Raw genomic sequence first — 17,144 nt, 5'->3', positions numbered from 1 at the left:
TGGTTATTTTATTTATTTACATTTCAAATGTTGCCCCTCTTTCTGGTTTCCCCTCTGCAACCCCCCAGTCCCATCCCCCTCCCACTGCTTCTGTGAGAGTGCTCCCCACCCATCCACCCCCTCCTGCCTCCCCGCCCTAGCATTCCCCTACACTGGGTCATCGAGCCTCCACAGGACCAAGGTCCTCTCTTCCCACTGATGCCAGATAAGGCCATCCTCTTCTACATATGCAGCTGGAGCCATGGGGCCCTCCATGTGTACTCTTTGGTTGGTAGCTTAGTCCTTGGAAGCTCTTGTGGGGAGGTATGGTTGGTAGATGTTCTTCCTATAGGGTTGCAATCCCCTTCAGCTCCTTCAATCCTTCCCCTAACTCCTCCACTGGAGACCCTGGGCTCAGTCTGGTGGTTGGTTGTGAGCATCTGCATCTGTATTGGTCATGCTCTGGCAGAGCCTCTCGGGGAACAGCCATACCAGGCTCCTGTCAGCACGCACTTCTATTTTACTTCAACTCTGAGCTATCAGCCCATTTGTCTCTTCTCCCTCAAAAGGGCCACACATAGTCCACTGGCTTATCCTCTCTTGAGACTTCTCTGTTCTGCCTTTCACCTCTCACTGGTCCGGTTGACACTCCTCCTTAGCACGGAAGAATGCAGTGCTCTTTTCCTTCCCTGGCTTCATACTCATTGACACAACGCACTGTCCTTTCCCCACAGAGTTCTCCGTATCTCTAGAACCTCATTCGTGGGGTGCTTCTTCCCCTCCCCTTGTTACCGATGATTCTCTGTCTCTTATGGGGCCTCTGGGCTTAATCCGTGGCCCACTCTCTGCTAAAGTCTATTCAGATGTCACCAACCCCCAACTATCTTGCCTAGGTCTTTATTAAATGTCAGCTCCACCCTTTTGTTCACCTACTTGACGGATGTCTTCAAATTAACACTCAAAACAATGTCTCTCCTCCACTCCCCAAAGCATTCCCATTTGAATGAATAGCAACCCTGTCTTTCATTTATTTAGGCCAAAAGATTAATATTTTGTAGCTTCTCGGTTTCCCCTCCACATACACACAAGCCACATCCTGTCTCTAAGCAACTGATAGGTTGGTCTTTGCCTTTTTGATGTATCTAATAATATGACCATTTACCACAGCCGCCGTCACCCAAACTGACGTCAGAATTTTACCTGGATCGGGTGGCTACTGGGTCAGATTCCTTTAACCTTTTCAAATCCCTTTTCAAAACAGCAGTCAGTGGGCTTTTTACACTAACTAATGCTACTTCATTCATAACCCTGCGGTAGCCATCTCACCTTGACTAAGCGTGCAGCTCTCACCCACTTAAATCCTCTCCCTCCTCTTTCATCGATGTTGACTCTCTGTTTCTTGAACATACCAGACCTTTGTCCTGCAGACAACCTTGAGACATCCCTCTTCACCTACTCTGTGCTTCCGTTTACCCTGGCTGCTTCTTGGACACCCAATCTTTGCCGTGCTGGCGCACGCCTTTGATTCCAACACTCCAGAGGCAGAGGCGAGAGGCTCTCTGTGAGTTTGAGGCTAGTCTGGTCTACAGAGCGAGTTCCAGGACATTCAGGGCTCCCCAGAGAAACCCCGTAAACTCGCGCCTCCCTCTTGCTCCCTTTCTCTCGTTTTACTGTCGTCTCTTCCGCGTCTTGCTTCACATCACGTTTGATCTTGTTCATTCTCCATCTAGAAATGTGCTTCCTATCAATGGTTGTTCTTGACTGTCAACCTGATCAGATTGGGAAGCACCTAGGGGACCAGTAGATCCTCTGGGACTGTCTGCGAGTGTTTCCAGAGAGCGTTAACTATGAGAGGGGACTCTCACTGTGTAAACAGTACCATTCCACAACCTGGGTGGGCCTGGATGGAAGAAAGGGCTGGGGACTAGTGCATACATTACCTCTCATTCTTCTTTTAGGCAGCCCTAACCTGAGATGCCGGGCTCCACCACACCCTACCCTCGTGGTTCTTATCCTACCTAATGCCGTGACCCTTTAATACAGTTCTTTATGTTGCAGTGAGCCCCAACCATAAAATTATTTTCTTTGCTCCTTCATGGCTGTGATTTTACTACTGTTATGAACCATAATGTGTTTTCCTATGGTCTTGAGCGACAGAACCCTAAAGGGGTCGCGACCCACAGGTTGAGAAACACTGCCCTCCTGAGCTAGCCTGAAACCTCTGAGCCTGTGAACCATAACTGTTTCCTCTCCTTAGGTTATTTTGCTCAGGTGCTTTGTCATGACATCACGAAGTCTGAGAGACACACCCCAGGCAAGGCAACTGTTTGGTTTTTTTTTTTTTTTTCTGTTTGTATTTTTAATTTGTCTTTAATAACATGTAACACTACAGCTGGAACAGAGCAAATAATGACTCAGCGGATCATTTAAACGTCTAAAATCTTTACTAGGTAAAATGTTCAACAAAGACGGTGCTAGAATGGCACTGCCACCTGCTCACGAAGATGTTCCAAGTCAGTTTAGAGCAAACTTACAGAAACGCGGTAAGGAGGACCAGCACGGTAAAGAGGTGTGGGAGAGAAGTACTGGTCATTTTGTATGGGACCGTGCTCTGTAGACCAGGCTGACCTCAATCTCAGTGATCTTCCTGCTTCCGCCCAGTGGTTGCTGAGATTAAAGGTGTGCGCCACGTCGCCCAGCCGAAGTTACCAAGACTCTAAATTTCAGGCTGATGTGCTGTCGCCCAAGGTGGCTTCTGCTCTTAGCACCCAAGGGCTACTACCTTCAAGGCCTCCTGTAGGTCTAGCAAAACCTACAGATGGAGGGACGTTAGTGATGGTGACAGTTACTCAGGCACAAAATAGAGAGTACAGCTGTGCTTACGTGTAGACGAGGACCATTTCTTACATAATTGATACCCTCGTGTTAACACTGTCTGGTATGAGAAATGTGTAGGTAACTCACGCGTTGGAATTCTGTTTTTATTGTTTGGGGATTTAAAAACACTCTTTTTCCTCCAGGTCTTACCGTTCCTGCTGTTGCTGACACCAAACCCATTTCTTTGTGTCTTTTGTAAAAAACCTGAAAAAAAGCCTCTTTGTTTTCCCATTAGGTTACCTAAAAGCAAACAGCAGACTCCTATCTTAACTTCCTAGGGTTTTGGCACATGGTTGCATGCAAATACAGATTGCAAACTTGGGCGTGTTGCGTTATTCTAAAAACCCCCCTCCGGAGACATATTTGCATATGGAGACATGATTTCTGTAACTGAATTCCCCAGTGGTTAGCACTATCTAGACAATTCTGCCTGCTCAAAACAGCCTGCAGCGACCTCTGAGCACCTAGGGATACTCTTGTAGTAATTGTCTTCTCCAGGTAAATGGATTTCTGAGCTTCTCAGGGCATCTTTTTGATTTATATTGTGCCAAGGTGCCTTTCTGTAAGATTTGCCTTCTGCATGAGTCAGGGTTCTCTAGAGTCACAGAACTTGAGGAATGTCTCTACAGATTAAGTGAAATTACCAGAATGATTTACAGTCTGCAGTCCAGCTAACCCAACAACGGGCAGCTGTGAAGGGGAAGGCCAAGAATCTAGTCACTAACTGCTCAGTCCCACGAGACTAGGTGTTTCCGCTGGCCTTCTGTACAAGCTGGAATCCTGAAGGAGTCGGTTCCAGCAGATGTGCTAGCAAGGCAAAGAAAAAGGCAGGCAGAGAAGGAAGCCTCTTTTCCCATTGTCCTACTGTAGGCTCCAGCGGAAGGTGTGGCCCAGATTAAAGGTGTGACCACCACTCCAGGACCTAAGCTGTTCTTGGAACTTGCTCTGTCTCAGCTGGCCTTGAACTCATTGATCTGCTGTCTCTGTCTCCTGGGATTAAAGGTTTGTACCACCTTGCCTGGACCTAAGCTTTTCATGGGCACTAGCCTTCAAAATCCGGATCAAAAGCCTTCCAGATCCTCGAGGTTGGGAGGATCACAAGTGTGCCTTCTGTGTCTGGGTTCTAGTTCATTTCAGATACAGTTGACAACTGGGGACAGCCATCACACCTTCCAAAACAATGGTGTTCAACAGCTACAGCTCATTTTTCTTCCTTTCTATTTTTAATTTAGAACGCTCTTTAACAACACAGTTAAGCACTGGGAACTTTCCTCTTTGATTTATGAAGCAATAAAGTCCTGTGTTCTGGAAGGGAGAAGGAAGGAAGCAATGGGGGAAAGTAAGAGTGCGGAAGGTAGCTAACTTACCAAGAACTTGCATCCCTGTTGCCACAAATTGGAGTTATTGTTTTATAGAATTGGATTTAAATGAATTATACATTTTATGGCTGCGGATAATTAGTCTTTGTTTAGCAGTGTTTCAATTCAAAATTCATCATCTTTAGGGGAAAAGCTATTAAGGTTGCACCATGAATCACCCGTAAGAGAAAGAGAAAACATTTAATTTCTAGTCCTGGAAGCCATCCACGCAGGCAGGCAGCTAGGCAGTATTGATTCTAGCAGTGTTGCCAGTCTCTTACCAAGAACTAAGGAATGAGCTTCCTGCCTAATCTAACTTTCCTTACACCCTGCCCAGCTCAGTGTTCCATAGCTGAACGGCCAGCTCACCTGATGCCTGTTCACTCCCACCCCAGCCGAGTCTCAGACTCAGAAACATACTTTAAGGGAGGGCTGCCTGGCAGTGGTAGTTTCTCTGGCAAAGGGCAGGAGGGGAGAGCCCGGGGTCACGCCCTGCTGCCCTTTTAAAACGGAAATCCAGCAGTTAAAAAAAAAAAAAAGAAAAAGAAAAAAGAGGAAGGGAAATGAGGAATGGAACTTAGGAAAGCTGACGTCTTTGGGCCTTGGAAAGTTAACCGGTTCCCTTAATTCCTCTAAGTTGTGCCTTGCTCTTGTGGGAACCGTGAGCCATAAAATGATGCTGAAGCTACCGACTCTCTGACTTTCCAGATGTTTGAGGTCGGCCTTGGTGGGAGAAAGTCTCAAATTCTTGTGCCTGTACTCAGGGTTCCTGTCATTTGGCAAATGTGAACTGAACATGGGTACTGGGCGTGGGACATGCTAAGGTAACGAAAACTTCCCTGGGCTGTTTCTCTCGGAACCCAAGTTGTAAGTGTTCCCTTCTTTCTACTGGATGGCACTTCCTCCTTCGTGAACGTTGTGAGTTTCCATCCCACAGACCCTTTCTCCTTCCCTCAGTCTGAGTAAACCTTGCCCAGCTGCCCCTGCTTCGTGGCTGGCTGAAGTCTAGCCTTCCCCGAGTCCTTCTCTGACTGCAGTGGCTCAAGGAAGGGTCTTCCGTCTCTGCCCCCATGAAATTATGCTCTTAGGCCGGATCCCAGATATGTAAAGTCCAAGGGAACCAACCTTATTTATTTAAAAAAGCAAAACCTATCCTGAGTTATAGAAAGAATATTGTTGGGGCTGGAGAGATGGCTCGGTGGTTAAGAGCACTAACTCCTCTTCCAGAGGTCCTGAGTTCAAATCCCAGCAACCACGTGGTGGCTCGCAACCATCTGTAATGAGATCTGATGCCCTCTTCTGGTGTGTCTGAAGACAGCGACAGTGAACTCACATAAATAAATCTTTAAAAAAAAAAAAAAGAAAGAATATTGCTAATTTGTGTGATGCATTATGCCCAATACTAATAGTATTAATTAAAATAGTAATAATTAGAAAATTAACTTTCTAGTAGAAGAGAGTGGCTTCCTTGGATGAATAAAAATCCCAGACACTGGAAACACATTCCTTGGAGTATTACCCTTGAGAACAGGACATTTTCTAAAGACTAGAAGTGGTTGGCTTTGGGTTTTGTTTTGTTTTTTGCCCTGTCCAGTGTTAGGTTCTTATGCCAGGATCTTGAGCATGGAAATTGCTCTGCCACTGACCAACTTCAAAAGACGGAGGGGATTTTGAAGTCAGTGCTCATCACAGGCTTAAAAGCAGACAGAGAAAGTACAGCCACATTGTGTAAACATTTTAGTGAGGTAGCCTGAAAAGATGTTTACACACAAGTAGCTTGAAACTATTCGTAGTCCGTGACTCATTGAAGTTGCCCTGTGTGCTAATGGCAGAGCCACCAACAGACACTCATGTTCCAGTGTGGATCCAAGGGTACACAGTCATGCGCTGCTTTGATGGGAGACTATTGTCCCTGGAAGTCGGGGACAGTGTGTAGAGTTTACAGTTGATTTGTCGTGCTTTCCAATGGAAATATCCCAGGTCCGCGTATGCTGGCTAATACTTCCTTAAAAATGAACCCCTATTTAGAGATATTAATTGCTTTAAACTGAGTCAGGGTTCCTGAAACTCCCTGTGTAGAGATCCATCCCTGGTGTCCCCATCTTTATTTAGGGACCTGTTTCCTTGTTCCATTCCTACTTGGCGCCTACAGTTGCTTAAGAGATTGCACAAGTGAAGTCAAGAACAAGTGTTTAAATGACAATAATTCGCTCTTAAAGGCTCTTCAAGATAGCTACATAAACTACTGAGGAAAAATATACGTTAACCAAAAGGACAGGTACGTTTGATGTAGGAGAAAGGATGGCGGCCCCCTCTATGTAAACATCGGGGCCTCTTAGCTGCAAAGGCATCTCCTGCAGGAGGACCTAATTGAGGACTACCTGAGAGACCAAAGATTGATGATGCAGAAAATGCCAGCCAATCAGAAATGGCGGTGTAGAAGAGGCGCTTTCTCGAAACCGATGGGGTGCGGGTGGAAAGTACAAAAGGAGCGTCTGCGTTTCTCACTTGCTCCATGAGTCTGTGTCGTTGATTCTGAGCCACCTTACCTCTAACCCCCAAGGGCAGATAGGGTGGGCAGTGAGTAGTCCAGGGCACAGTCAACAGTTTGAGAAAGAGACAAATCACCCATCAGTTTCCTATGTAAGATAGCATTGTATTTGCTTATGAAATACACAGTCCTCTTGCGTGCTTTGCAGTTGTTTGTAGATTTTTAATAATACGGAGGTCAACACACATAAGTAAATAGTTGCATTGTATTATTCAGGGAAAGTAGTAAGAACACAGCTGAGCATGTTTAATGCTGACTTTTGTTGTAGAGGTAGGGATCAAATCCAGGGCTCTGCAAAGCAGGCAGACGCAGACACTACCCCTGGCTTATATCCCCAGCCCCTGGTATAATTAATTTTTTATATGAGAATTTCACAATGCGAATAATAACATGTCTTCTTTAAATGAAATCTCTCCCAATATCCTCCCTTCCAGTTTCTCCCCTATCCTCCCTGCTCCGATTCCCTCCAAACTTCATGTGATCTTTTTTTCTAAACTCGATGAGTTCCCTTATTGAGGCCCGAGTGTAGTTTGGTGAAGAACCATCTACTGGTGGCTTTTCCGGGCCGTGCGCATGCTTCCCAGCATCCATCAGCCTCCCGGACCTCCTGAGCTAGACTTTGCGAGTTCCTTCCCTATCCATGTTGGGATTTGGTCTGGCTTGACCTTGTACAAGTCTTGTGAGTGCAGTTACAGCCACTCTGGATTCCTATGTTGTTGTATCTGGAAAATAGTGTTTCACTATAGCTTTTTTTTTTAAAGATTTATTTATTTATTTATTTTATGTATCAGGCACACCAGAAGAGGGCATCGGATCCCATTACAGGTGGTTGTGAGCCACCATGTGGTTGCTGGGAATTGAACTCAGAGACCTCTAGAAGAGTAGTCAGTGCTCTTAACCACTGAGCCAGCTCTTCAGAGCATGTCTCATTGTGGTTATCCTCTAAGTCTGGCTCTTACAATCTTTCCACCCCTCCTTCTGTGAAGATCCCTGAACTTTGGGAGGGAAGGATGTGATATAAATGTCACACCTAGGGCCAATCAATTTCATAGTCTCCATTCTCTGCGTGTTGAGCAGTTGAGTGTCTCTGTGTTGTTAACAAGCATCTACTGGAAGAATAGGCTTCTGTGATAGGGGTCGAGAGATTCATTAATCTATAGGAATAAAAAATAAGCGCTCACAAGAACATTTATTATAATGTTTATTTAGCAGAATTATTTAGCAGTAGGTTCTTTCCTAGGGTCGATAGCTTGCCCAGCCATGGGGATCTTGGTTCTGAATGGCACCAGGCATGAATTCTGACTTGTGGAGTGAACCTTAATCCAGTCAGAAGGTGGTTATTTACTCCTCTACCATTCTCGTTACTCTTGAACCCGTGGCATATATCTTGTCAGCCCACACTTGTTACTGTAGGTCAAAGAGTTCCAGGTGGGAAACTGTTGATTTCTAGCCCACTAGCTGTAGGGCATCTTCCAGCACTATGAAAGCTAGCCAGTAGGAGTGAAGCCTCCAGATAACCACCAGCTTGAGTTTTCATTGCTCTACGACTCCAGTATGTGATGTATCAGCAATACAGAGTCTTGCTTTGAACTTCTTGACATCATTTTTGAAAATATTTTTATATGTACCTAGCTGAATTCCTGGGTACAGGGCTCACAGATAAGAAGAGCCAACTCTATATTAAAATAGTGTTACTGCCTCTTGCCAAGAGTTTTGCCTTAAAGACCCTTTCTCCTTCTGTAATGGTCATACATCTAAAACATATATTTGATATCTGTAGTTCTGGCTTCTTTGTAAGACACCAGCCCTTAAAAATCACAAGGAATGCAAACGTTTTTTGTTTTTTACTTCTTTTTTCTTTTTTTCAGAGCTGGGGACTGAACCCAGGGCCTTGTGCTTGCTAGGCAAGCGCTCTACCACTGAGCTAAATCCCCAACCTTGCAAACATTTTTGAGACCTGAAAGAAGAAAGGAAAAGACATTTCAACTCAGTGATGTCAGCTATTGCAGTGCATATATATTGGGTTGTATATATTTTTCCTTACAGACTGTTCATGCCTCCAAGTTAAATGTCTCACTTACCTGCCCACTTAATATGTCATCACAGAAGCTGACACTATCTTTCACTCTATTTCAAAACAAGCCATCACTTCAATGACAAGAAGATTCAAGGTGCAACTTTGTGTGTATCAGTTAGGATAGACTAAGTTGCTCTGCGGTAACAAGCACCACTGAAACCTCAGTGGCTTAACACAGCTTTATCAACTACCAAAAGGAGCCCTTGAAGGTCCAGTGTATCTGTACTCCATGTGCTGAACCAGCATGCCAAGTTGTGTCAATCCTGAGTCACCCCAAGTTGGCATGTGTTTGCACTGTACTATGACTGGAATAAAATCTTGGTAAATTGTACCCTGGATCTTCAGCATCTTGGTAGAAATGATATTTGGGCATTCATAACCATACTAGGTAGTGAAATTCAGTCTTCAACAATGGCATACGTAGAGAATTGAGAATTTATTGGTGAGTAGTGAGAAGGTATCTGCAAAGTCAGTTTTGGCTGAACAGGGAGGAGTTGTGGTTTTATAATCTCTCTCTCTCTCTCTCAGCTTTATGATTTAACTGGGAATATTAGCAAGGCTATAACATACAAGTAAACTGTGTATGCTGGCAAAGTCTCATTGAAATGGAAATGTGGGGGCAGAGGATACCACATTAAATCAGAAACCCCTGTCCTTTTAATATTATTTCAAACACTATAAACAGAAAAGCAACTCCCTAAAAACTGAACAGCCTCGAAACTGATTTTAAACAGAAGAAGGCGTCATGCAGTTTACTGTTGTCAGCCTGAGTCCCTGTCAGCCTGGTAAAGAACAGCATCTTTCAGTGCTGTTGCTGCTGGAGGGTTTATTCCATATCTGAGTGTGGCAGAAGGCAATCGTGCTGAGTTCTAATAACCAGTCATGGTATCAAGATGCCCCTGATTATTCTCAGGTGCTAACTGGCCTATGTATAGGACCCTAATTTTATAGTCTTTCTCGGAGGAAAAGGTGTGATGGGGCGGTATCATGACCGTCTGCTATCCCCAAATACACCACTTAATGTTAGAACGCAGCAGGGACTGAGCTAACCTGGGCTATTACCACAAGGACAAGTAAGTTTTCCCTTCTGTCGGTTGCCTTCTCTCTTCTTTCTTTTCACTTTACAGTGCACTTAACAATTTGCAGTTGTGCAGTGAGACAGCACAAACTTTCATTTGGTAAATCTTGTTAACCCTGGCACCATAAAATTGGACAGAACTTTGGTACCACTTTTAGGGGATTTACACAAGACCTTATGTGAGTCATATGTGCCATTTAGTGCAGTGAAATGCGTAGATTTCCACTGACATGTTTTCCTGGCCCTACCCAGATCTCAGCTTTCAGTTATCCAAATGGTCAACGCCAAGACCGTATAGAACAAATATTTAAACAACCATCGCATAGATATAAATTTAATGTATTACAAATGAGTAATAACCACAAAGAAGAGGTGAGGAAAAAGAATTAACCTAAGTAGTTGGTAAACAACACCTTAAATGGATGTTTTGCAGCCCAGGGGAGCAAGACCTATTGTACTTCAGTTTAGTTCCCGTATTTCTCACAAGGGTGTCTCATATATTCAGAAAGTACGTGATGGTTACAGTAAGGCCAATTACATAGAAATATTGTCAGTAACAGGAGCAGAGTTTCTTGCTATTCAAGAATAAAGTTACGAACAAAGGAACAACACACAACCTGTGGTATTATTGCCAAACCAGGGGTACCAGAATAGACACTTATTTTGTAATGTGCATGCACGCAGGCTGAGAACCTAGACAACGGATCAGTGCACATGAAAGTATTCGCCAGCTATATTTGCTTCTGGGGTCTGTTAGCGACAAAGCTCGAGTCCTATCTAATAATGAGACCTTAGCTTTGGAACACCATTTCTGGTAGAGAAAGTACAGTTGTTTGAGCAAGTGGTTAATTGCAGCCTTGCAGAAGGGAGAAACAAACAAATGAGAACATTGCGTAGAGCCGGAAAATGAGGAAGTGCTGAAACCTATGGACCTTGCCAGAAGACAGGGGCCCACTCAGATGGACAGAGCGAAACAGCTGCGGCAACACCATATGATATTATTAGAGTGTTACCCTTTAGAATAAAATGTCCCTAAGACCATAGCGATACACAGTAAGAGTTGAGTGAATAAGACTGCACACTGTTACAAAAATATTATTAATGGATACAGATGGAAAAGATCATTATTAAGCAAATGTATTGTAGTAGTACTTGTGATAGACAAGACCCACTGAGCAGCTCAAAAGAAAATCTAAGCAGTGTCTATGATGGAGACATCATAGTTAAAAGGTTAACTTGTAATAGAGAGACCTTGCAGGCAACACTGTAGCAATGGACTGCAGTAAGCTCGTAGGGTGATTGAACACTCTGACCACAGCCCTGGACCTTGTAAACGGAAGATACACTGTCATCCACTGGCCTGAAAGGCAAACAGCGGGTGAGCAGAGCAGACTCAGAAGTGAAGAAACACAATGCAGAAACTCTAGAACGGGAGAGGAAACAGCTCCACTAGTGAGACAGCAGGGGGGGACTAGAGCCCAGATTAAGTTCAATTGTTACTAATTCTCACAAGTTTGTCCTGAGCAGTCCTGTGGATACAGGTGGCAAGGCAGGAGTATACAATACATTAGGTCCAAATAAAAGGTTACAATTCAAATGACATAAAAATATACAAGGTGACAAGACAAATCCTAAGTATTTGAATAAAGGTAATCTATTCTTGTCCTCTTTCTGTTGTGATTACCACAGCGGAGCGACTTTCAAACAGCTGGCTGGATGTTCGTCATATTGAAAAATATGTACACCAAGGTAAAAGTGGAACAAGAGAATTGCTGTGGTCCTGGGCGCAGAAAAACAAGACCATTGGCGACCTTTTACAGGTTCTCCACGAGATGGGGCATCAACGAGCTATCCATCTAATCATGAACTATGGTGAGCATGTTTTCATATCCATCCTATGGGGACTTATCACCTTGAAACAGGAGTGCCCTTCCCACAGACTTTGACCTTGCTGTCTGTCAGTGACCTGTCGCTTGTGAGAGTGACACTCTCTTCCTTCAATCCTTAACAATATGGTACATTCCTTTCTAAATTTTTGGTTTTGTTTTTGAGGCTGACCTGGAACTTGCTATGTAGACCCCGTTGGCCTTGAACTCACAGACGTCTGCCTGATTCTCCGTCCTACCTCCCACCCTCTCTCCTGAGTGCTGGGATTAAAGCCATGTCTCACTCCCCTAGCAGCTATAGGACTTAAAGTTAGAAGTTCGTTCAGCAACTAAAACCATCAGCATTTTGTCTAAAGCTCAGAATAAGAACTGAAATATTTAAATAAATGCATATAATGTTATTTTTATTTTATTATAATATTAAAAGCTAGCAACAACATTGGATCTCCCAGTTATAGACAATAAAATAATTAGGTTTTCTCTGAATTAACTGATCCCTCCAGAATAACATTGTGATTCTCTTTTTTAGGCAAAGTCATTTAATTATGCCTTACTTACATGCCATTCACTCAAGTTTGTCCTGTCTGTTTCTTTTTGTTCATGTTGCAGTCACACTGCAGCACAAGTATGCCAGTCAGAGGATAGTTTCTAGGAGTTGGCTCTTTTTCTTCTGCTGTACTCCATAGTCCAGGATAGCTAGTATGTGAGCCTATAGGAGGATGAGTCGTAATTATGTCTTTACCTCCATTTACCCTCATATAATCTTGTGCATCTGCTCAGTTTCAGGGCCTTCCTAAAATATCTGAGTTGTTTACCTCTTTCATCTTCCTATTGTTGTTGTTTTGTTTTGTTCTTTCAAGGTAGGGAGTCATACACTTTGTTTTTCAAGATACAGTTTCTCTCACTGGTCTGGAGCTCAGCTATCAGGCAAGGTTGAAGGGCTAGCAAACACCAGGGATCTGCCTGTCTACCTCCTTTTTAGGCTCTATCCATGCCTACATTGCCGGGTTGCTTATTTCTTGTTTGTTTTGGTTTTATTTTCATCATATGGGTTCTAGAGATCAAGTTTAGATCCTCACACTGCATAGAAAGCACCTTACTAGCTGTGTGATCTCCCAAGTCAGTATTTTCTTGTTGAGCTTTTAAACATCCTTGATAACACAGCTTTGATATACAGCTTTCTATGGTCTTCTCAAAGGATCCATTTTAGAGTTATCACGTTCTGACAATGAAATGTTACCTTTTTTCAATAACAAAAGGATAATAAATTTTAATGCTTTTGTAGCTTGCGGACTTGAAATGTTGTATGTGGCAATAGCTGGTTCAGGGTGTGTGTCGTCTCTTTATCTAGTCTGGCTAGAACTTTGCAATAATTAGCAGACATGGTATGACCGAGCAGCCCTTCCCTGTTCTTGACTTTAAGGGGGAAACATTTTGTCTTTTACCATGAAGCATGACCTTGACTAGGTTTTTTTCTTTCATGGACACTTTATATCAGATTGAGGAAACTCTATTTCTAGAGTACTGGGTACTGGATTTCCACTTATTTTTCAAACTCTTGAGCTGAACATGTGCTTTTGTATCCTTGCTACATTACTTTCAGTTTTAAGCAAATTGTGTGTTTCTATGATAGATCCCACCCAGTTGTGACATGTGATGCTTTGCATATTTGTAGATTTGGTTTGCTGGTCTTTTGTTGAGGATTTTTGCATCTATACTTGTATGGGTTAATGTCTGTAACTTTCTGTGATTGCCACTGGTATCAAAATAAAACTGGTCCCACTGAATGATCCAGGAGTTGTTCTGTCCTCTTCTGCATTTAAAGAGTCTGTACGGGGTCGGTGTGTGTGCTGTCCGCGCGTGGCTGTTAAAATTAACCAATGCAGTCATCTGGGCCAGAGCTTTTCTCTGTGGGATGTTGAAAAACACTAATCCCTTTTTAACTTATTATATGTCCATTCAGACTACCCTTTGAGTTAATTTTAGTAGATAGAACCCTAGGAATCTGTTTTTTTAATCTGAGCTATCTAATTTTGTGTGTATTTTATTTTCTTGATGTCATAATATTCCTTTATAACAACGATTCAGTAAAACCATGAAATCAGTAGAGATCACTCTTCCTTTGTTCTTTTTTTTCCATTTTTTCTTAAAGATTTATTTATTTAATGTATGTGAGTGAGTACACTTCAGACACACCAGAAGAGGACATCAGATTTTTTTTAAAGATTTATTCATTTATTATATATAAGTACACTGTAGCTGTCTTCAGACACACCAGAAGAGGGCATCAGATCTCTGTACAGATGGTTGTGAGCCACCATGTGGTTGCTGGGATTTGAACTCATGACCTCTGGAAGAGCAGTAGGGTGCTCTTAACCGCTGAGCCATCTCTCCAGCCCGCAGTCAGTGCTCTTAACTATTGAGCCAGCTCTCCAGCCCTCTTCTTTTGTTCCTAATTTTAATAATAGGACTCTCTCTCCTTTCTTTCCTTCTTCCTTTCCTTCCTCTCTTTCTCCCTCGTCCCTTTCCCCTCCCCACCTTCCTGTCTTCCCTCCTTTCCTCTCTCCCTTCTTCCTTTCCGTTCTCATCCTATCCAAACTATTGCCAGTTTTGTTGATCTTTTCAGAGCCCTCCTTGCCTTCCTATGAATCGTCCTTGCTGAAAATCCCTGTTTTCCACTCAGACCTGAATTCCTTCCGTTTGTGTTTATTTACTTTGTCATTTTAAAAAATAAGTCCCTTAGAATGAAAACATGTTACTGGTTTGAGATATTTCTCCATCTTAAGGTAGAACTCCACAGTTACAATTTTCCCTCTCAACCCTGCTCTGTTTTTAGCTACCTTAAGTTTTGGCTATTTTTAAAAATTATTGGTTCATTGCAAAATATTTCCTCCTCTTCTCTCTGCCATTGTCTTTACTTCACCAGTCGTGACTTTTAGACTCATCGATCATGACTTTTTTTTTAATGTTCCTGTTTCTATGAGCTTTTCCAAGTTTCTCTTCACAGCTGATTTCTACTTTAATTTAACATAGGTCAGAAAATGTACATTGTATAATTCAAGCCTTCTAAGTATATTGAGGCTCGTTTTATCATCCAATTTGTGGTCTGTTTTGGAGAACGTGGTGTCCTCTGGAGGAGGACATGTTGAGCTTTGTGTTTGGAAAGGAAGTTCTATAGAATCAAATAGATTCTTATCAAATTGGCTGATAAGATTTGAACAATATTTGAGGGTTTTTGAAAGGTTAATTGATGGTGTTCTGTTGCTAGTTTTGTAAACAAATAATTTGATAAACCCTTGAAAATAAGAGTAACTAGACCATAAAAACCAAAATGTTCTTAAGGTTGAATCAGAGTGTTAGCCAGAACAGCAAAGACAAAAGCATTTTTATTCTTTTGTGAGATGCTACACAGAGCATCACAGTTCTGACAGAATTCTACAACGTAAAAGTATAGCTTATATTGGGGAAGAGTGTGAGTATTGGCGATTGATTGGGCGCACGTGTGTGTGTGTGTGTGTGTGTGTGTGTGTGTGTGTGTGTGTGTTTGCATACACATAATAATCTCTGATACTTTATTGTAAAAAGAGTAAAAAAGTAACAAAACAAGAACAAAAACATAATAAGCCAACCCAGGGACTGTAATCTCGTAACCTAAGCATTTAAATGTCTGTGGGATCTGTGCAGTGAAAGCGTTATTAAGTGAATACAGGCGTGACTGGGTACTTCACCATTAGAAAACACTTCACAGGTGTGAACTTACCTATTCCAGTTGAATGAATCTATTCCAGTTAAAGGAGGATAAACCTTAGACGTGGGCATTACCAGTGCAATTATTTGTTTTCATGGCCTCAAGGCAAATGAACCTTTGGGACATAAACGTTTCTACACCCAGCTCCCTTTGCTTCTCTTTCAGGAGTAAACTGGACTCCTCCAGTGCAGACTCATCACGAGCTTCGATTTCCCAACTTACCACCTAACTCGAAGCCTGTGTGCAGAGAAAGTGACCCCGGACCTCTGGTGCAAATACTAGCATAAAGAGTGAAATTATGTGGTGGGAAAGGCTGGACATACAGGCGGTGTCTGCAAACTAGAAATGCCTTGCCTGTCGCTTTGCCATGTATTTAGTTGCAGTCTGCAAATACTTGAGGAGTTAGGGTTTCCGCTTCCAGGCTCCACCAGAGCTGAGGGACATAGAACTACTAAGATGTTGGGGGCTTCCACTCTCTTCTCAAGTTAGCTTGCCATTTCCCTTTTCCCGTTGATGTTTTATGGAATTGCCAGTTTTTAATCACAACAGATCACCAGGGACCACCGTTTGGAAAGCATTACAATCCACTTAAAACTGGCAGTGATGACATTGGCACTTTGCTGGTCCCATGGGCGTGGAATCCATGTTTGTAAGGAAACGATTGAGCACAGTGAGACAGCTCAGCTTTACTCTAGCTCTTTTCCTCTCTGTTGCATTGCAGAGTCTCACCGGTAGCTGTCAGTTTCTGTTGAGGCTCTGCTCTTTCTAGGCTTCTAAAATGGAGTTACTTAATATCTATTTCTTCTTTCAGGAGCTAGCCAATGTCACAGTGGATAATGTTCTTGTTCCTGAACATAATGAAAGAGGTAAGAAAAAAAGGGAAAAAATTAAAAAAAAAAAGCAGTTACATAACAATTAATTAAACCACACTTTCATACATGAGTTTTCAGGGGGGAATAATGAATAACTATACTGTTTCTATTCCAATTTAATGTAACATTTTCACAGGTATGAAATGATATTTCAAAATTTGATGAACACTTACAGTTGTGGTAGATGGCATCTTGTAATATAAGGAGCCATTGGCTGAAGTTGTCTTTATAAAACACAATGCTTGAGCATTAATTAAAGGAAAATAAGAATGAGTTTGCTTCAGGGAACCTCTGAAACAGAAGAAGAGGAGGAGAAAGAAGAGGAGGATGAAGGGTGGGGAGGAGAAAGGGTGGGGGAGGGGAGGGGGGAGGATGAAGGATAGAGGAGGAGGAAGAGGAAGAGGAAGGGTGGGGGAGGATGAAGGGTGGGGGAGGAGGAAGATGAGAACACAACACCACTATCACCACCATCGTCACCATCCATTGGCACTAATGGGAGAAGCTTCACACACAGGGACTTTGCTACAAAGTCTGCAGGGTTTGTTTGCCATAAGAAGACACCGAAAAATCTGTCTTGAGTTTTACATAGCCTCAGAAATTTTCACAGACGCACAGACCTTTTGAGGTGATTATAAGGGAAGGCTGAGGGTCACTATGAAAACCATTTGTATTTTCGATTAGCTTCCGTGCTTTCTTAATAGGAAAAGTGATTCAGTTC

The 17,144-nt window shown here is 42.8% G+C and overlaps 1 protein-coding gene across 9 annotated transcripts in view; it reads left to right on the top strand.

Annotated features, from left to right (window-relative positions):
* Positions 1-17,144, top strand: part of Irak3 (interleukin-1 receptor-associated kinase 3) — a 61,645-nt gene that overhangs the window by 6,820 nt on the left and 37,681 nt on the right. For 4 of the 9 annotated variants that reach the window (XR_005486627.2, NM_001108101.1, XM_063263500.1 and 1 more), the window contains exons 2-4: positions 11,610-11,792; positions 15,720-15,823; positions 16,366-16,420. Coding sequence is in view for 7 of the 9 variants with exons in the window: in NM_001108101.1 (NP_001101571.1) it covers positions 11,610-11,792; positions 15,720-15,823; positions 16,366-16,420 (342 nt within the window). In the remaining 2 variants the exon portion in view is untranslated. Of the gene's footprint in view, positions 1-222; positions 3,355-11,609; positions 11,793-15,719; positions 16,204-16,323; positions 16,421-17,144 lie in introns of those variants that run through there. The other 5 variants (XM_017594854.3, XM_039079133.2, XM_039079132.2 and 2 more) reach the window with 5 other exon arrangements.

This window comes from Rattus norvegicus, chromosome 7, assembly GCF_036323735.1.
Source record: "Rattus norvegicus strain BN/NHsdMcwi chromosome 7, GRCr8, whole genome shotgun sequence".
Lineage (NCBI taxonomy): Eukaryota > Metazoa > Chordata > Mammalia > Rodentia > Muridae > Rattus > Rattus norvegicus.
Note: the sequence above shows the minus strand (reverse complement) of the source record. Positions and strands in the feature narration are given on the sequence as shown.